Raw genomic sequence first — 21,998 nt, forward strand, 5'->3', positions numbered from 1 at the left:
AAACAAGCATTCAAATAGAGAGTAACGTAATTCAAAATGTCGATTATTCGGAAAAAAAACATGTATATAGTCCAAGACCCTGAACGACCATGTCCCGCTTTGGATGGTACAGGCTCTCGGCAATGTACAGATGTACACAATCTAGCCTGTTATTTCCTGCTTGAAAATGGGAGGGCAGCACTGACAGGCAAGGCTAAGCCCCGGCCAAGCTCAACCATGCTGTATTGCTTACACGTCTCTCACCTGGTCTGCAGCTGCAGGCAAGCCCGAGGCTTGAGGCCTACTGAGGCTATGCAGCTCCCATGTCGACTGCCCTCCACCAGACAAGGGTAACAGACTGTGATAATGTAAGTTGCAGAAGGCCTAACAGTCTTGTAGTCGCAAGTGAAATGTCTGAGATAATCTCCCATGGTTATACTGCACCAACTCTGATGTTCCTGAGTAGCGGGCAGCGGCACGGTCTGCAGTCGGGTCATCTCCTCTGTACCCAAATCGTCTCCTCTGATGTCCCGTCCAGTTCCTTTGACAATTCGGCCAATCCCTTCCAGCCTCTTGGCTGGCTCTGCCGCCAACACCAACCCAGCTACTCCACTCAATGAGCAGCCCACTGATGGAGCAGCCCTGCAGTACCCAAAGTTCTTGGAGTAGAATTGTCTTTGGATCATAAAAAACACATTTTATATAACCATATAACAATTACAGCACGGAAACAGGCCATCTCGGCCCTTCTAGTCCATGCGGAACTTCTTTACAAAGAAAAAAGCACCTTTGTTTGGCCCCGAGAGGCTGCTGCATTCGCACGTGCTGCCATTTTACCGGAAGTAGGTGATTGGTAGATGGAGATAGGTAGGGAGGAGAAAGGTGGAAATGGTGACAGAGCCTGGGAGGTGATAGGTGCGGGCAACAAGGGGCTGCGGATGATAAACTCAGTCTGGAAGCAAAATACTAAACTAGAACAGAACTGCTGGAAATACACAGTAGGTCTGGCAATATCCATGGAGAGACAAGCAAAGTTAATATTTCAGATCATCCACCTTCCAGCTCAGTCACTGAGAGCCTCCCCAGCAGCTCCCTTAGACCTGTCAACGTGAAAAGCAAAGGACTCCGAGCCCCGTCAGACCCAGCCCTGGGATATATGGCTTCATTGTCCCCAAATCTGCCCATTTCAGAACTCCGTTTATTCTGCTGCCCCTGATCATGAACACAACAGATGTCTAGATTAACTGACATGTTTAAACTCCTAATTCTGTTTTTGATAGGAGAACGTTGCTGATGTGTATGCTGCTATCTCTGAAGCCGACGGCCTGTACCAGGAGCCAGACAGTATACGCAGGTGGAGAGAAGAACAAATCAAACACTTGGAGGCTTTGGGTAAACAGTTGCTGATCCATTAGGGAATTACTGTCAAATCATCGGCTTGTCAAGGCTAACACTGTGAAGTGTAAAGTGGTATGTCTCTGGAGAAATAACAGAGACAGAACTGTGAGCCAAATAGTATTAAATGTTAAAGTGGATGCGGGAACAGAGATCTGAGGGTTAATGTATACAGGCCTTTGGGAACAGATGCTCCAGTCAGCAGAGCTTGTGAAGGAACACAAAGATCCTTCGCTTTATTGGTGTGGGCAGGAAATCCATAAGGAAATTACATAATTCATAAATTACTAGGATTGGTTACTGTAATCAGAATCAGGTTTAATATCACTGACATATGTCATGAAATTTGTTGTGTTGCAGCAGCAGTACATTGCAATACAGTACATAATAAAGAAAACTAAATTACAATAAGAAATATAGATAAAAGTTAAATTAGTGAGGTTAAAAAAAAAGTGAGATAGTGTATATGGGTTCATTGTCCATTTAGAAACCTGATGGCGGAGGGGAAGAAGCTGTTCCTGAAATGTTGAGTGTGTGTCTTCAGGCTCCTGTCCCTCCTCCGTGACGGCAGCAATGAGAAGAGGGCATGTCCTGGGTGATGGGGGTTCTTAATGATGGATGTCGCCTTTTCGAGGCACCGTGAAGGTGCCCTTGATGCTGGGTTGTAATCTCTGGATTGCTTCCAGTACTACGAGCTAGTGAGTACAGGGATGGAGGGATGGGTCCAGTGCATGAACATGTGGCTGAAGGGATAAAGCAGGAGGATGAGCTGTATGTTCCCGGATCATTGGAACTGTTTCTGGGGGAGGTGGGGCCTGTGCAATTCGGATGGGTTGCACTGTAACCAGGGTGGGACCGACATCTTTCCTGAGAGGTTCCCGAGCGATGTTGGGGGAGGTCTAATCTGAGTAGGCAGGGGAATGGAGCTCAGAATAGGTGTTCAGATGGGGAATGATGATCACCCAGAGGAGGAAAAGTGAGTAAGCTCATTAGGCAGATCAATCGAGCCAGTGAACATGCAGGGAATTTAAAGCTACAGTAAGTTGTATCTATCTAGGTAGTCAGGTAGATGAACTCAATGCTACAATTTACAGGGAAGTATGTGATATACATAGTTGCCGTCACTGAGGCTTAGTTGCAGATGGGCACGACTGGCATTTCAGTATCCCGGGGTATAACATATCCAGGTGAGACAGACAGGGAAATGAATGGGAGTGGCATTGCATGATTTCTCAATGTCTGCATTACTTCATTATTGAGAGAGGATGGCCTAGAAAGCTTCTCGGCTGAGGCCAAAAGGGTGAAGATTAGAGACAAAAAGAATCATGTCACTTTTGGGGGTGTATAACAGACCAACAGGTAGAGGATCAGATTTTACCAGATATCAGAGAAACATAAAACTGAGTTACAGTACTGTGCGGTTTTAAGTTCCAAAGTATGAACTCGGACTGCCTTAGCGTAAAAGTCTCGGGTGGGGGGGGTAGATTTTTAAGATGTGTTCAGAAAGCTCTTTAACGCATTATGTAGATAGACCAATGGGGAAGGAACATTGCTGTACCTTAATTTGGGGAATGAAACTGGTCAAGTGGATGACCTGTCAGTGGGAGAGCATTTTAGGAACAGTGTCTATAACAAAGTGGCTATGGAAAAAGATGAGGATAGAACACCAATAAGCATCTTAAATTAGGGGAAGGCCAATTCATTGGAATATGATGGAAGGTGGCTAGGGTTGATTGGGAACATCTACTTGCAGGCAGTTCTGCAGAGTGGCAACCATTCAAAGGAGAAATAGTAAGAGTTCAGGGTCAACTTATTTGTGCAGGGGCGAATGTCAAGGGCAGCAAATACGAGGAACTTGGATATTGAGGATCAGATAAAAGAAAAATATTAAAACAAACCACAGGTACAAGGAACCAAAGATGACCAAGGTTATCGAGAACACAGAAGGTTTATGGAAATACTTAAAAAGAAAACTTGTGAGGGAAGGGTGTGTCACAAAATATGACTGGTAAACAGCATTGAGGTTAATCTGAAGATATTTTATAAACAAAAGGATAACCAGGAAAAAGTAAGATCCTTTAGGGTCAATCTACGTGTGGAGCCAGAAGGTGCAGGAGTGATTCTAAGTGAAATCTTTTCACCAGTATTCACTTTGTGGTTGTAGTATTCACCTTATGGAAGGGAATGGTAAATGTCTCATGCAGGTCTCAATAAATAAAGAGAAACTTGATGCCTTATTAGTCTGAAAGGCGGATAAATATCTTTTCTTTTTCAATCTTTTTATTAATTTCAAAATATAGAAACAAAACATAGCGATAATACAGATAATATGAGATGTATTGTTACATTTAAAAAAAGAGTAATTGCAAAACCAAATAGTGGAAATTACCAAAACTCCCATACATGTAGAACTGATCACGGATAATATAAAGCAAAAAAAAAGGAAAAAGACAAAAAAAAGAAAAAAAAACCCATCCCAAAAGAAAAAAAAAACAACTAAACTAAACTAAAAGACTTGGGCAAAACTAACAACTTAAAAATGGAAAAGAAGAAAACCTCAGCGTCGACGCCTCCATTCCCCTCCAACAACAGTACAGAGAAATAAAACCAGTTTGGAAATGATCAAATTACATCAAATGAAAATGCTGAATAAATGGCCTCCAAATTTTTTCAAACTTAATAGAAGGGTCATAAACTGCACTTCTAATTTTCTCCAAATTCAGACACACCATAGTTTGTGAAAACCAATGAAATACTGTAGGAGGGTTGATCTCTTTCCAATTCAACAAGATGGACCTTCTAGCTATTAAAGTAAGAAATGCAATCATCCTTCGTGATGAAGAGGTTAAATTATTTGAGTCTATCATTGGTAATCCAAAGATAGCAGTAATTGGATGAGGTTGTAAGTCTAGATTTAGGACCGTTGAAATAATATCAAAAATATCTTTCCAATATTTCTCCAACAAGGGACATGACCAAAACATGTGAGTTAAAGAAGCAATCTCAGACTGGCATCTGTCACATATTGGATTAATATAAGAGTAATAACGAGATAGTTTATCTTTGGACATATGAGCCCTGTGAACTACTTTAAACTGTATCAACCTATGCTTAGCACATACAGAGGATGAATTCACCAACTGAAGAATTTTTTCCCATTTTTCAGTCGGTATATTAATCTCAAGTTCTCTTTCCCAGTCAGCTTTAATTTTATTAGAGGCATCAGGACATAAATTCATAATTATATTATATACAATTGCTATTACACCTTTCTGAGAAAGATTTAAGTCTAAGATTTTTTCCAAAGTGTCCATTGGATATGGGTGTGGAAAATTAGGAGAGACAGTAATTAAAAAGTTTCTAATCTGTAAATATCTAAAAAAGTGAGATCTGGGTAAGTTATATTTATTAGAGAGTTGATCAAAAGACATAAAACAGTTATCCAAGAATAAATCGCGAAAAGATATTATACCTTTGGTTTTCCAATCAAAGTAAGCTTGATCCATCATGGAAGGTTGAAAAAGAAAATTTGATATAATGGGACATGCTAGAATGAATTGATTAAACCCAAAAAATCTTCGGAATTGAAACCATATACGTAAAGTATGTTTAACTATTGGGTTATTCATTTGTTTATATGATATAAAAGAAGTAAAAGGAAGTAAAGTTCCTAAGACCGAACCCAAGGAAAACCCTTGTAATGAATTAGATTCAAGATTTACTCAATGAGGGTTTAAAGATGCGTCCAAATCTTGTAGCCAAAATTTTAAATATCGAATATTAATTGCCCAATAATAGAATCTAAAATTTGGGAGGGCAAGTCCCCCCTCCTTCTTGGATTTCTGTAAATATCTTTTACCTAACCTAGGATTTTTATTCTGCCAAATATATGAGGAAATTTTTGAATCCACATTATCAAAAAAAGATTTTGGGATAAAAATTGGAACCGATTGAAATATATACAAAAATTTAGGCAAAATGATCATCTTAATAGCATTAATCCGACCAATCAAAGACAAGGAGATTGGGGACCATTTGGTAAATAAAAGTTTAATCTGATCAATTAAAGGTAAAAAATTAGCTTTAAATAAATCTTTATATTTTTTGGTAATTGTTATCCCTAAGTATATAAATGAATCAGTAACCAATTTAAATGGTAAACGTCCATAAATAGGTACATGCTTATTTAAAGGGAATAATTCACTCTTACTAAGATTCAATTTGTAACCAGAAAAGTTACTAAATTGAGCTAACAGATCTAAGATAGCAGGAATTGACTTCTCTGGGTTAGAGATATATAACAACAAATCATCTGCATATAATGATAGTTTATGTATTTCATTTCCACGGGTAATACCAACAATATTTGGCGAGTCACGGATAGCAATTGCTAAAGGTTCAAGAGCAATATTAAATAGTAAAGGACTAAGAGGGCAACCTTGCCTAGTACCGCGAAAAAGACGAAAAAAAGGAGATCTATAATTATTTGTACAGACCCAGGCTACCAGGGAGTAATATAACAATTTAATCCAAGATATAAATGTCAAATTAAAATTAAATTTCTCAAGAACATTAAATAAATAAGGCCATTCAACTCTGTCAAAGGCTTTCTCAGCATCTAATGAGATAATACATTCCGGGGTAGTAAGTGAGGGGGTATAAACAATATTCATTAACCTCCTAATATTAAAAGATGAATAGCGATTTTTAATGAATCCGGTTTGATCCATGGAAATAATTTGAGGTAACACCTTCTCCAGTCTAGTAGCTAGAATTTTTGAAAAAATTTTTGAATCTACATTCAGAAGAGATATCGGTCTGTAGGATGGACAATCTGTAGGATCTTTATTCTTTTTAAGAATTAAGGAAATAGAGGCTTCATAAAACGATTGTGGTAATTTACCTAAACTAATTGCTTCCTTAAATATTCTAGACAACTTAGAAGAAAGAATGGAGGAAAAAAATTTTAAAAATTCCACTGTAAACCCATCGGGACCGGGTGCTTTACCGGAATTTAATGACGAGATTGCAGTTATTATTTCTTCCTCTGAAATGGAAGTTTCTAATGATAGGCAATCTTCGGGAGATAGTTTCCGAAAACTCAATTTACTTAAAAAATCATGCATGAAATTAGAATCATGAGGAAAATCAGAATGATATAAAGAGGTATAAAATTCTTGAAAGGTTTGGTTTATCCCAACATGATCAACTGTGAAAGTATCATCCTGTTTGCGGATCTTAGTAATTTGACGTTTAACCGAATCAAATTTCAATTGATTAGCCAGTAATTTACCCGATTTATCACTATGAATATAAAAATCACTTCTAGTTCTCATTAATTGATTTTCGATCAAGGATGTTAATAATAAGCTATGTTACAATTGGAGTTCAACTCTGTGTTTGTACAGCTCCTTGCTAGGAGAAATAGCATATTTTTTATCAACTTCTTTAATTTTATCAACCAATAGAAGTATTTCATTGTTAATACGTCTTTTCAAACCGGCCGAATAGGAAATAATCTGACCACGGATATAAGCTTTAAAGGCGTCCCAAACAGTTCCGTTGGAAACTTCATCCGTAGTATTAGTTGAAAAGAAGAAATCAATCTGCTCCTTTATAAATTTGACAAAGTCCTGATCTTGAAGCAAAATAGGGTTAAATCGCCATTGTCTGGTAGTACAAAAGGTATCCATTAACTTGATGGAAAGTTTCAATGGAGCATGATCTGAAATAGCAATAATGTCATAATTACAATCAACTACATATGGAATCAAACGAGAGTCAATCAGGAAATAATCAATTCGGGAAAAAGAACAGTGAACATGTGAAAAAAAGGAGAATTCCTTATCATTTGGATGTAGAAATCTCCAAATTTCTGAAATCCCAGCATCCAACATAAAAGAGTTGATAATAGTAGCTGACTTATTCGGTGAAGCCGGATTACTTGTGGATCTATCCAACATAGGATTAAAGGCGGATAAATATCGAGGACCGTATGGAATTTATCAATGGGAGTCAAGGGAAGAGATTGTTGGGGATCTGGCTGAAATTTTTAGATCTTCACTGGACACAAACGAGGTATCAGATGACTGGAGAACAGCAAACATGACTCCCTTTATAAGAAAGGCAGCAGGGAGAAGACTGGTAACTATAGACATGTGAACCTGACATCAGTGGCAGGGAAGATATCAGGAAACATTCTGAGGGAGGGGATTACTGTTCACTTGGAAAGGCAGGCACAGTCAGAGGCAGCCAATATGCTTTTGTTAAGGGCAAGTCCTGTCTGACCAACCTGATTGAATTCTATGAAGAGGTAACAGAGTGTAGTGGTTTACATGGACTTCAGTAAGGCTTTTGGCAAGGTCCCACAAGGAATATCAGTCCAAAATCTTTGGGGCCCATGGGATCGAGCGTAAACTGGATGCAAAGTTGGTTTGGCAATAGGAGACAGGGTGTAGAGCAGCCATTCTCAACGGAAGCCATATTGCCCCCTTGGGGGCCCTGGAACATTTGAAGGGGGCCACCGACTGAGAAGGAGAGCCCCAAGGGTTTATGGGGGCCCTGGTAGCTGAACCAATTGATACCCAAGCAGCAACCTTCATTGGAGTCAATAGTTTCCCTCCTATTTATAATATCTTTCCAACACACCGTCTGAAATCGGCACACCTGGTAAATTCATTGCTTAAGCTCCTCCCACACAGCCTCACTTCAGAGTCAGTCGCGAATCAGACTGCACTGGGTCAACGTATTCAATCAAGGGTTCCCGCATCCATTACCGCCATACTCCATTCTCTGAAGATCAGCGTGTCTTGCTAGGTTTTTTTTAGCTAGTAACTTTAAAGTATATGTGTTTGGATATATTATACGTTAAGGTAGGTTGTGAAAAGTGATTATTACTGCATCTGAAGTCACCAAAAAAAAAATCCCTGGCTCCGGGTGACAGCACTTTTTGTCAGTATTTTGTGCGCTTATTATTTTCAGAAATAATTCTACCCATGAGTTCCTTGGTGAAAAAAAATGTCAGCAGTGTTCAGTGGAATACTTATCGTATGGTTTCATTGCAGCTCCACAAAACCCATCTTTGCCCATGTGTTTGAACTGTATGACTATATTGTCAAATGAAAGCATGAGGCCAAGCAAATTGAAAAAAACATTTGGATACCTCGCATCCAGAGAAGAAGGATAAACACTTCGATTTCTTCAAAAACCTTCGAGATAATTTCGAGAGAAGCCCAACGCTGAAACAAATGCTTACTCAAACGTCACAGAAATTAGAGAAGGGTCTTGTTGCATCATACAAAGTTAGTAAACTGATTGCTAAAACTGGAAACGCTCACAACATTGGTGAGTCACTTATCCTGCCTTCAGTGTCCATAATAATATCTGATGTCATGAATTTGACTGCCAAAGAAACAATTCAGGCAATTCCTTTGAGTAGTTCTACTGTTGCCAGAAGAATTGATGAGATGGCTCGGGACATTGAAGAGGGATTGATCAGTTCATTACAATCCAAGAAATTCTCTTTACAATTAGACGAAACTACTTTACAAGATAATGACGCTCTTCTCATGGCTAATGTGAGGTTCTGGAACGGAAACAAACTGATGGAAGAGATGTTGTTTGCCAGGAGGATTAAAACGGACACTAAGGGCTGTCTATTTTTGAAGAAGTCAAAAGTTGCTTAAGCAAGAACAATATTCCAATGGAGAATATAATTGCTTGTGCAACTGATTGTGCCGCCTCTGTGGTTGGTCGATACAGAGGATTCATCGCCCATCTAAAAAGAGTTGTACCTTCATTGCGTCATTCACAGGGAGCACCTAGTAGCTAAAAAATTAGGAGGACATCTCAATCTTTCGCTTTCAGTTGTCATAAACACTGTAAACTTCATCAAATCGCATGCCTTTCTGGATCGTCTTTTCCAGCAGCTGTGTGATAGGCATTGAGGAATGCAGTAGAACAGAGGGATCTAGGAATAACGGTGCATAGTTCCCAGAAGGTGGAATCTCATGTGGATAGGGTGGTGAAGAAAGCTTTTGGTTTGCTGGCCCTTATTTATCAGAGCATTGAGTATAGGAGTTGGGATGTACTGTTGAAATTGTATAAGGCATTGGTAAGGCCAAATTTGGAGTATTGTGTACAGTTCTGGTCACCGAATTATAGGAAAGATGTCAATAAAATTGAGAGAGTGCAGAGGAGGTTTACTAAAATGTTGCCTGGGTTTTATCTCCTAAATTACAGAGAAAGGTTGAACAAGTTAGGTCTTTATCCTTTGGAGCGTAGAAGGTTGAGGGGGGACTTGATAGAGGTGTTTAAAATTATGAGGGGGATTGATAGAGTTGACGTGGATAGGCTTTTGCCATTGAGAGTGGGGAAGATTCAAACAAGAGGACATGACTTGAGAGTTAAAGGACAAAAGTTTAGGGGTAACATGAGGGGGAACTTCTTTACTCAGAGAGTGGTAGCTGTGTGGAATGAGCTTCCAGCAGAAATGGTTGAGGCAGGCTCGATGTTGTCGCTTAAAGTTAAATTGGATAGATACATGGACAGGAAGGGAATGGAGGGTTATGGGCTGAGTGCAGGTCGGTGGGACTAGGTGAGAGTAAGAGGTCGGCACGGACTAGAAGAGCCGAGATGGCCTGTTTTTGTGCTGTAATTGTTATATGGTTATATATGGTTAAAATGATGAAGACTTCCAGACGCTTTGAAAGGGGGGCCCTGGAACCTGAGAAGAGCCCCTAAGGGGGCCGTGGCCAAAAAACGGTTGAGAATCGTTGGTGTAGAGGATTGTTTTAGCGTTTTCAAACCTGTGACTAGTGGTGCTTCTCGGGAATCAGTGCTGGGACCTTTGCTGTATATAATCTATGTGAGTTCTGTGGATGTGAATGTAGGAGGCATGATGAGTAACTTTACAGATGATATGAAGACTGGCAGTTGTGCACTGTGTGGGGGGTAGTTATAGGCTCTCGTGTGCTAGTGTGTATTAGACAGAATGATATCAATATACTAGTGAAATAGGCTGTTAATGGTAGATGGAGTTCAGTACAGATAAATGTGAGATAATGCATTTTGGGAGTACCATTGGGAGTAGTAATATAAATTGGTTCTCCTAGTGTGGAGCTGAGTGGGAGGTGTTCATGGGAATGTGGGGGGAATTTTTAAAATGTGATAAATTTAGGCTCGGTGTAAATGCTTGGTTGGTGGTCAGCACAGACTCAATGGGCCAAAAGGCCTGTTTCCTTGCTGAACCTCTGTACCACTCTATTTCACTAAAGTTTCACTGTTTCAGCTCCTTCCTCTCCCCTATTTCCAGGAATGTTACTGCACCTTCTATGAAGACAGAGAGCACATTTCTTTTCCATGTTCTCATTCTCCTGCCTATTTACTGACAGAAACGTATGAGCCTGCAGATGCTGAAAAGTGGAGCAAAAACTAACAGCTGGAGGAGCTCAGCAGGTCAGGCAGCATCTCTGAAGGGAAATGGAGAGTTCATGTTTCAGATTAAGACCCTTCATCTGGAGTTCTGCTGTGTCAGTATAGGAAACTACACTTACTTGTTTTGTCCCCTCTCTTTTGAAGCTTTGACAGGCTGTTGTCCCTCTAGTTTCTCCAGTATTAATAAACTTGACTTTAGCAATCTGTGCTCCTCCTGTCTCCGTTCTATTTCCACATACCTCCATTTTACTCCCCTTTCAACAGCAACATGAGCCTTTTCCTTTGATCTAATACTATCTTTCACTTCTCTTGACAAGCACAGTTGACCTTTTTTGTTGTTTTGTCGGTCTTAACAGGACATGCACTACTTTTAAGTTATGTCCTAAATCTTTAAAATTTAGCCACTATCACACCAAGTTTCTCAATCTCCCAGAGCCACCTCATGCCCGCTTTCAAAGGGTCACAGATCTGAAATGTGAGTTGTTTCCCTTCTCTTTGCTGTCTGACCTGCTGAGGATTTGCAGCAATTTCTGCTTTTATAGTTTGCTTTTATCAGATTTAAGACCAAAGAGAAGTTAGCCACTTCAGTCTTTTATAAAATTCTAACATATTATTACAACTTTTTACTCTATTTGAAATCTCTTGCAAGGCCCAAAGTAAGGGGTTAAATGCACGACTCTTTCAAAGAGCCAGCATAGGCCCAATTGGCCAGATTACACTATCGCTCCATTATTGACAATGATTGCACAGTATCACTCCAGCATAGGCACAATTGGCCAGGTTACACTGTATTGTTATCCATCCTGCAGCAGACTAAGGTGAGGAACTCTAAGCAACCTCTTGCCAGCAGATTATTTAGTTACAACACTGAGTCATGTTACCTGCAGAAATTCTCTGATGACTCAGAGAATGGCTGGTAGTGCTGAGGAAACGGAGAGTCTGCAGAGAGACTTGGATAGATTAGAAGAACGGGCAAAGAAGTGGCAAATGAAATACAATGTTGGAAAGTGTATGGTTATGCACTTTGGCAGAAGAAATAAACGGACAGATTATTATTTAAATGGGGAGAGAATTCAAAGTTCTGAGATGCAACGGGACTTGGGAGTCCTCGTGCAGGATACCCTTAAGGTTAACCTCCAGGTTGAGTCGGTGGTGAAGAAGGAAAATGCAATGTTGGCATTCATTTCTAGAGGAATAGAGTATAGGAGTAGGGATGTGATGTTGAGGCTCTATAAGGCATTGGTGAGACCTCACTTGGAGTACTGTGGGCAGTTTTGGTCTCCTTATTTAAGAAAGGATGTGCTGACGTTGGAGAGGGTACAGTGAAGATTCACTAGAATGATTCCGGGAATGAGAGGGTTAACACGAGGAACGTTTGTCCGCTCTTGGACTGTATTCCTTGGAGTTTAGAAGAATGAGGGGAGACCTCATAGAAACATTTTGAATGTTGAAAGGCATGGACAGAGTGGATGTGGCAAAGTTGTTTCCCATGATGGGGGAGGCTAGTACGAGAGGGCATGACTAAAGGATTGAAGGGCGCCCATTCAGAACAGAAATGCGAAGAAATTCTTTTAGCCAGTAGGTGATGAATCTATGGAATTTGTTGCCACGGGCAGCAGTGGAGGCCAAGTCATTGGGTGTATTTAAGGCAGAGATTGATAGGTATATGAGTAGCCAGGGCATCAAAGGTTATGGTGAGAAGACGGGGGAGTGGGACTAAATGGGAGAATGGATCAGTTCATGATAAAATGGCGGAGCAGACTCGATGGGCCGAATGGCCGGCTTCTGCTCCTTTGTTTTATGGACTCGGTAATAGTTGGGTGTATAAAGGAGGATGGGAGGATAAGTACAGGACCCTGGTGCAAGTGTTGCAAGCTGAATCATCTACAGCTCAGCATCAGTAAGACAAAGGAGATGATGATGGACTTTCAGAAGACTAAGCCTGCACTGCTCCCTGTTACTAGTGATGGTGAAGACGTGGATGTGGTGAGGACCTGCAGGTACTTTGGGGTGCACCTGGATGACAGACTTGAGTGGAGCACCAACACAGAGGCTGTGTACAAGAAGGGCCAGAGTTGCCTCTACTTCCTGAGGAGACTGAGGCCCTTTGGAGTATGCAGGCCTCTCCTTCACATGTTCTACCAGTCTGTTGTCACCAGTACAATCTTCTATGTGGTGGTGTGCTGGGGCAATGGCATCAACATGGGTGATGCTAACAGGATCAATAAACTGATTAGAAAAGCTGGCTCTGTATAGGAGTCAAACTGGACACACCGGAGGCTGTGGTAAAACAAAGGATCCTATGGAAAATCCTGGCAATGCTGGACAATGTTTCTCACCCTCTGCATGCTACCTTGGCTGAACAGAGGAGCACTTTTAGTAATTGATTAAGATAACTGTGCTGCTCCAAAGAGTGCTATATGAGGTCACTCTTACCCTCTGCCAAGTCGGGGAAGTGATGACCCCTCCTGTTAGACTGTTTGAGATAACTTATTTTTTATTCTTTCTACTTCTCTTCTAATATTTGTATATCTGTGCACTCGTAGTGCTACTGTGACACTGTAATTTCATTTGGGATCAATGAAGTATCTATCTATCTTTTTGGTTTCCAAATAGCAATGGGAGACAGGAGTAGTGGTAAAAGTAGTCACAGATCAATATAGCATGAATACAGGCCTTTTGAAATAATGAGTCCCTTCTGGCCACGTTATCCAACTAGCTAGTCCCAATTTCCTGTGTTCAGCCCATAACCCTCCATTCAGCTTAAATGATACTTTGAAGTTAGTTAATTTACAACTGTAGTGGTTAAGGTCAAATGGTTCAATGAGCCTGACCATAAGACCTGCCTCAATGATACTGAACCTCAGCTCCAGATCCCGTCACATTATTACCCCTCTTCCCCTCCCACACCACCTCGCACACCCGGTCCTCTGCTCTGTTCTGCATGATGCATTGAACACACGTTGAGTGGAATATTGCCGCACAGGAGTTCCCATGCAGTGCCATGTTGATCTGCATTGCGCAGTCTCTAACCCATGGACTCCATTGTGTGGTCACTGCAGGAATGGTTGGAATCTCACTACAAGAAAATAAGACATTGTTCTTTGAATTCCTTAGATGCAAACTCGCGTGAAGTGGAGCTAGAGTGGAGGGAGAAGGCTAAGAAAGAATTGGAAGACTGGTACACACAACAGGAGGAGCATCTGGAGGAAATGAAAACCAATAACAGGTAGTCACAGGAGGCTTATTCTTATGGAGATTCCCACCGTTCCAAGAAAACCTTGCTTTTTGTATGGGAATTCTTGGCAACTTTTTATCGATTATACTCTTGCAATCTCAAAGTTAACGATAAAACAAATGAAGTGTATAAAGAAGCAAAGTTGTGAGCGGTGCATTCAGCCTGCTCCATACTCAGTTTGATCACAGCTGATCTTTATCTTCATTTCATTTGCCACCTTGTCCATAAGCCTTTAATTGCCACACGCAATAAAGAACAGTTCAAGTTTTGAAGTTTTCACAGTCCCCAGCTTGAGTAGCTTTTTGAGGGAGACAGTGTCAGATCTCCAATCTCCTTTATACATTCTACTATATTGTTCATTCAAAGAGAATCTCAACCAATATCAACTAATGTTGGCACATGTGCTGACTCCAGAACTGCAAAACCAGCTTTGATTAAGGATTGCCCTGTGTTGGATGGAATCAGTATACAGTAAATTAGCTGGTGACTGTTCATCCACCATTTCCTCATTGATTCTAATAGAGGAAAATGTCAAAATGAAAGGATCTAGGTTTAATTCCATTACATTTACTGTATATTTTGCCATTTCTTTAAACTTCCTCATTTTGAAGTTTCTGCTCCTTTTACTTGTTTTGTTATCAGTCAGCCTTGGCAGTGAGGGAAGGTTTTGAGGGAACTTTCCAGCCAAAATACTCAGTCAGTAGAACTTCAAAACTTGTTTTCTTCCATCCCTCGTTACCTGAACAGAAGCATTAGGAATAAACTTTATAATTTTGATGTTGTCACTTCTTCTGAATCAGCGCTTCCATAAAAACACGTCCAAATTTATGTCAGTTTTCAGATCTGCTTTCCTCGTGTGTCTCCTTCCTCTCCTCATCAATCTCTCTAACACCTACATCTACTCCCCCAGGACAGGATTGCGCTTACTCATCTGGCAGCTCAGGGACTCTGAGTGCAGACTGTGCCCTTCCAGTATGGAGAGGCGCTTCTGGGAAAGAGGAGTCAGTCAGTGGAGATGGATTTTATTTTTAATTCCAAATTTTTCCAGGGAACATGACGAGCTTCTGAACACAAGTCACAGTTTCCACAGCTCTGCAGCATCATCCATTTCAGAAGTGAAACTGGAAGGAAAGGCTCCCATTTCTTAATGTATCAAGGGGAGGCTTGCTTCAGGGAGCAATTTCTCTTGGCTGCTTCATACACCATAGAATTACACTGTAAAAGTCTCTGGTAATGAATAAGTCATGGAGTCATACAGTATGGAATTGGGCTCTTTGGCCCAACTGATCCATTTGGCCTATATCCAAGTACCTTTTAAATGTTGTTAATGTGCCTGCCTCAACCACTTCCTCTGGCAGCTCATTCCATATACTGACCACTTACTAGGTGAAAAAGTTGCCCCTCAGGCTCCTATTAAATCTCTTAAACCTACGTCCTCTGGTTCTTGATTCCCAACCCCCCCCCCACAAACCCGTGAATAAGCTGAGCACAGAGTCTATCTGTGCCCTTATAACTTTTATACATTTCTGTAAGATCATTTCTTTAAGACAAGGTTGATTTTTGCATAGTAGGGGGATTGAGAGTTATAGGGGAAAGGCAGGTAGGTGGAGATGAGTCCATGGCCAGATCAGCCATGATCTTATTGAATGGCAGAACAGGCTTAACGGGCCAGATGGGCCCACCCCTGCTCCTATTTCTTGTGTTCTTATGTACTATCTGGCATAGAATGCTAAATTTTATAAAGCTACATGGAAAGAGAGGAAAAGGTCGATCAAAACCACACTGACCAGCCAGTGTGACTCCACGCTGTGGTGGAATCTCCTGCCAGCTGTGCCATTTTCTGGGATAAGGAAAGGAGTCTGCAGCCAGGAGGTCCCTGTTGTGGCCAAATAGTGACCAGGGGCATTAACCTTCTTTTCCATCAGTTTAGGTAGTTCCCGCTGATAGGGGGACACCTGACAGCAACTAGGAACAACAGAGGTGGGAACTGCTTCTACCCTAAGGTAGACGATGAGGGACGAGTGCAAGAAGGAAAGTGAAGGTGAAAGTTATGAATTACAAAGGGATCTCGATCAGCTGGGCAAGAGGGCTGAGGACTGGCAAATGGATTTTAATTCAAATAAGCGTGAAGTGTTGCATGTTTGGAAGATGGATGAGGGTAGGACTTTCACAGTGCAGGGTCCTGGGAAGTGTTGAACAGAAGGATCTAGGTACGTAAGTGTATAATTTCCTGAAAGGTAGTGAAGAAGGCTGTTGGCATCCGGTCCTTCATCAGTCAGGGCACTGGGTAGAAAAGCAGGGATGTTATGTTGCAATTGTACAAGATGTTGGTAAGGCCTCATTTGGAATACAGTCATGTATATAATTTTGAGCCCCCTGCTATGAGAAAATTGCCATTAAATTGGAAAGGGTGCGGAGGGGATTTATGAGGATGTTGCCAGAACTCGGGAGGCTAAGTTATAAAGGGAGATTCAACAGGCTGGGATTTTTTTTCAGATGCAGGTTCGTTTATTTATTATGTATACATCAAAATACACAGTGAGATGTGTCATTTCAATTAACAACCAACACCACCTAAGGAAGTGCTGGGGACAGCCTGAGAGTTTCACTGCACATTCTGGCAACAACATAACATAGCCACAATATTCAGTTGAACAACACAAGCATCAACAACAGCAACAAAACAAGGCAACAATAAAACAAGCCCTATTCCACACACACACACACACACACACACACACACACACACACACACACACACACACACACACACACACCCCTCCAATCCCAGACAGGCTTCCTCTGGATACTCAGACGTGCAGACACTGGGCCTGGACTCTCAGACACTGGACCTGGACTCACAGTCGCAGACTCTCAGACACTGGGCCTGTACTCTCAGGCACTGGGCCTGTACTCTCAGACACTGGGCCTGTACTCTCAGACACCGGGCCTGGGCTCGCAGTTGCAGACTCTCAGACATTGGACCTGGACTCTCAGACACTAGGCCTGGACTCTCAGACACCGGGCCTGGGCTCGCAGTTGCAGACTCTCAGACATTGGGCCTGGACTCGCAGTCGCAGACTCTCAGACACTGGGCCTGGACTCTCAGACACTGGGCCTGGACTCGCAGTCGCAGACTCTCAGACATTGGGCCTGGACTTGCAGTCGCAGGCTCTCAGACATTGGGCCTGGACTCTCAGACATTGGGCCTGGACTCTCAGACACAGGGCCTGAACTTGCAGTCGCAGACTCTCAGACATTGGGCCTGGTCTCGCAGTCGCAGACTCTCAGACACTGGGCCTGGACTCGCAGTCGCAGACTCTCAGACATTGGGCCTGGACTTGCAGTTGCAGACTCTCAGACATTGGGCCTGGACTCTCAGACATTGGGCCTGGACTCGCAGTCGCAGACTCTCAGACACTGGACCTGGACTCTCAGACACTGGGCCTGGACTCTCAGACACTGGGCCTGGACTCTCAGACACTAGGCCTGGGCTCGTAGTCGCAGACTCTCAGACACTAGGCCTGGGCTCGCAGTTGCAGACTCTCAGACATTGGGCCTGGACTCTCAGATACTGAGCCTGGACTCTCAGCCATTGGGCCTGGACTCTCAGACATTGGGCCTGGACTCGCAGTCGCAGACTCTCAGACACTGGGTCTGGACTCGCAGTCGCAGACTCTCAGACATTGGGCCTGGACTCTCAGACATTGGGCCTGGATTTGCAGTTGCAGACTCTCAGACACTGGGTCTGGACTCTCAGACACTAGGCCTGGACTCTCAGACATTGGACCTATACTCTCAGACACTGGACCTGGACTCTCAGACACTGGGCCTGGACTCTCAGACACTAGGCCTGGGCTCGTAGTCGCAGACTCTCAGACACTAGGCCTGGGCTCGCAGTTGCAGACTCTCAGACATTGGGCCTGGACTCTCAGACATTGGGCCTGGACTCGCAGTCGCAGACTCTCAGACACTGGGTCTGGACTCGCAGTCGCAGACTCTCAGACATTGGGCCTGGACTCGCAGTCGCAGACTCTCAGACATTGGGCCTGGACTCGCAGTCACAGACTCTCAGACACTGGACCTGGACTCTCAGACACTGGGCCTGTACTCTCAGACACTGGACCTATACTCTCAGACACTGGACCTGGACTCTCAGACACTGGGCCTGGACTCTCAGACACTAGGCCTGGGCTCGCAGTTGCAGACTCTCAGACATTGGGCCTGGACTCTCAGCCATTGGGCCTGGACTCGCAGTCGCAGACTCTCAGACATTGGGCCTGGACTCGCAGTCGCAGACTCTCAGACATTGGGCCTGGACTCGCAGTCGCAGACTCTCAGACACGGGACCTGGACTCTCAGACACTGGGCCTGTACTCTCAGACACTGGACCTATACTCTCAGACACTGGACCTGGACTCTCAGACACTGGGCCTGGACTCTAAGACACTAGGCCTGGGCTCGCAGTTGCAGACTCTCAGACATTGGGCCTGGACTCACAGTCGCAGACGCAGACTCTCAGACATTGGGCCTGGACTCGCAGTCGCAGACCCTCAGACACTGGACCTGGACTCTCAGACACCGGGCCTGTACTCTCAGACACTAGGCCTGGACTCGCAGTCGCAGTCTCTCAGACACTGGGCCTGGACTCTCAGACACTGGACCTGGACTCTCAGACACTGGGCCTGGACTCGCAGTCGCAGACTCTCAGACACTGGGCCTGGACTCGCAGTCGCAGACTCTCAGACATTGGGCCTGGACTCACAGTCGCAGACTCTCAGACACTGGACCTGGACTCTCAGACACTGGGCCTGGTCTCGCAGTCGCAGACTCTCAGACACTGGGCCTGGTCTCGCAGTCGCAGACTCTCAGACACTGGGCCTGGACTCACAGTCGCAGACTCTCAGATTGGGCCTGGACTTCTGGCTTTAGTAATGAGTTCCCAGTATCAGCATCTACTTGTGGAAAGAGGAGGGTATACAATGGAAATACCCATCACTTTTCACTGGAGTGTTGCAGAATGAGTGGTGATCTTAAGGAGGTGTATAAAATCATGAGAGGCATAGAAGGGGTGAATGCGCACAGTTTTTATTCCACAAGAACTAGTGGGAATAGGTTTAAGGTGAGAGGGGAGGGACTTAATAGGAACCTGAGGAGCAACTTTTCCACACAAACTGTGGTTAGTATATGGAATGAGCTGCCAGAGGAAGAAGTTCAGGCAGGTATATAAACACATTTAAAAGACTTTTGGACTAGATACATAGAAAGGAAAGGTTTAGAGGGATATAGGCCAAACATAGGTAAATGAGAGTAGCTCAGATGGGAATCGTGGTCATCATGGAGCAGATGGGCCGAAGGGCCTGTTTCCCCATAGTATGACTCTACGATTCTCTAAGTGGCACTGAAGTAAAAGATTGGTCATACTCTTGCTGAATGCCATAGCAGGCTCTCTCTTCTCCATCTTGTTCTTGTGTGGAAGTTGTTTGGTTACAGACTGCCTGAGAGGAAAGTAACATCTTGTGCTGCTGAAGCTTCCATTGGGTGTAAGTGTGAAGGTTGACAGGAAGCCCAAAGGCTTGCATCACTGAAGAAAATGGGTGGGTGGCCATGTCCTCCCCACCTCATTCCCTCTGCTCCTTCTCTACAGTCAGAGAGCAGAGCCCAGATGACGTGGAAGGTCAGTGGAACAGGTCCCCACCCGACATTCCTCGCCCTTCTCTCCAGCCTCCACATCCTCAGGCTCTCTCTGAGAACTCAGTGATGTGCTTTGTCCTGTTGCTTTGTCTGGGTTCTTACTCCTGTTTTACTTTCTTATCTCTACTGCTGATCCATGGACCACACAACTGACATCTTCATCACCAAGGATTCTAGATGAAGCTTTCTACAAACAACCGTTCGCCGATGTCATTGGCTATGTGTATGTTGCCTTTCAATATTTCTCTTTTCTATTCTTTCAAATCCTTCCTGAAGATGTTCATAAGCAAAACACTACAGATTCTGGAAATATAACATAAATGCAGAAGATTCTGGGCAGATAAGGCAGCAACTGTGGAGAGAACTAGATTGTGAATGGATAAGGTCTATGACCCTTTATGAGAACCGGTGCTGCTTAATATTGTCAGCACTCTCAGTTTTAATTTTGGATTTCCAGCATCTGTAGGTTTTGTTTTTCTATATTTTTTTGTTATTGTAGATATGGTGACACATTCTTCTCTTTTTAATGTATCTTAAATATGGATTAAATAGTGCCTAGATTGATAAATATTCCTAACACTCTAGGATAGTAGGAAAACTATGGAATGTTACTGTTAGATTGCACTGGTCTTCATGTGTAAGAAAAGGTCTTAATGTATTGGAAGCAATTTAGTGAAGATTTACTACACTAACACCTGGAATAGTAAGGTTGTCTTACGGAGTAAGGTTGGACAGGCTGAGCCTGTACCTACTGGAGTTTAGAAGAGAGAAGGGGAACTAGATTGGTGGAGTGTGGAGAGGACGTTTCCTCTTGCAGGTGAATCTAACATTAGAGATAATTGTTCAGAAATTGACACGCACACGCGCACACAGACACACATCCTCCAGTGGGATCTTTGGAACTCCCGACCTCAAAGCCACTGAAAGCAAGGTCTTTGAGTAGGGCTGAAACGATTCAATACTTGATAAACGAGGAGGTGAAAGATTCGGGTCATTGAGATGTATAGCACAGAAACAGAATTTGATTTGTATCGCTGACTTAGGATGATGTGAAATTTGTTGTTTTGCAGCAGCAGTACAGTGCAAAGTTGTAAAATTACTATAAATCACAAAATTACAAAAATAAATAAACAGTGCAAGTAAAAAAGAACAATGAGAGTGATATGGGTTCATGGACTATTTAAAACTCTGACGGTGGAGGGGAAGAAGCTATTCCTGAATTGTTGAATGTGGGTTTTCGTACTCCTGTACCTCCTCCCTGATGGTGGTTACAGGTCCCTTGACCCATCGTGTCTGCCTGTCTGTACCAAATCTACTTGGCTGCATTAATTCAGGATGTATATTGTATACATTTCTCTGACATTAAATGCACCTATTGAATTCTGTATCCTCTATGCCATGCTCATTTAAGGACCTGTTTAGATGTCTCTTAAATGTTCTTACTGTTAATGCCTCACCACCTCCCTTGGCAGCTTATTCCAGATACCAACTACCCTTTGTGTGAAAAATCTACCCCTCAGATCCTCCTTAAATCTCTCATTATAACTTCAGCCCTTCTGTCCATATGGACCGAGACAGGACCATGGAGCAGTGATTACGATCTGAGCAGTCCTGATCTTCTTAAATAGGGGGCAGTCTTGCTGGGGCGAGTGGCCGCATTCTGCTCCTGATTTACACAAGTTCAGCTGCTTCTTAATGTGTGACCATCCTCCCAGTTAGAGGACACAAATGGTCTCAATCCACTGTCCGTTTCCAACCTGCTTACCAGCTCCTGGATTGTTTACTTTAAACTGTTTTTATGTCCAAGGGGCCCTAAAACACAGAACATTATCTGCTTAATTGCATCAATAAACCTGTGTGGATTTTTAAAGAAGGATCTAGTGCTTTCCTGGCTTATATGACAAATAAACTCTTCTCAGACTTCCAGCTGGGTACAGGTATTGATTATAACCAACGTTTCAATGACAAACCCTGCCATCTACTTTAGAGATTATGCCTGGATTATGACACTCCCTTCAACAGTCTCTTAATTACTTTATTGAAAAGTCTGGGAAATTATTAAACAAAAATGAAGAACTAGGAGAGGCAGGTGGAAAGATTTTGTCCAGACTTATTTGGTTAACTGATTGGTTTAATATTGTCACATAGCAAACAAAGTACAGGGAAACACAAACAAGATACTGGAGGTCGGGCAGCACGATGGAAAGGAATAAAGAGATGCCACTTCCAGCCACGACCCTTCATGAGAACTGGGAAA

The 21,998-nt window shown here is 42.8% G+C and overlaps 1 protein-coding gene across 4 annotated transcripts in view; it reads left to right on the plus strand.

Annotated features, from left to right (window-relative positions):
* The window catches only part of LOC140196784 (clathrin light chain A-like), a 55,628-nt gene that overhangs the window by 21,968 nt on the left and 11,662 nt on the right, over nt 1-21,998 (plus strand). For all 4 annotated transcript variants that reach the window (XM_072256563.1, XM_072256567.1, XM_072256565.1 and 1 more), the window contains 2 exons: nt 1,260-1,371; nt 13,927-14,038. In XM_072256563.1, the coding sequence (XP_072112664.1) occupies nt 1,260-1,371; nt 13,927-14,038 (224 nt within the window). The remainder of the gene's footprint in view (nt 1-1,259; nt 1,372-13,926; nt 14,039-21,998) is intronic.

This window comes from Mobula birostris, chromosome 4, assembly GCF_030028105.1.
Source record: "Mobula birostris isolate sMobBir1 chromosome 4, sMobBir1.hap1, whole genome shotgun sequence".
Lineage (NCBI taxonomy): Eukaryota > Metazoa > Chordata > Chondrichthyes > Myliobatiformes > Myliobatidae > Mobula > Mobula birostris.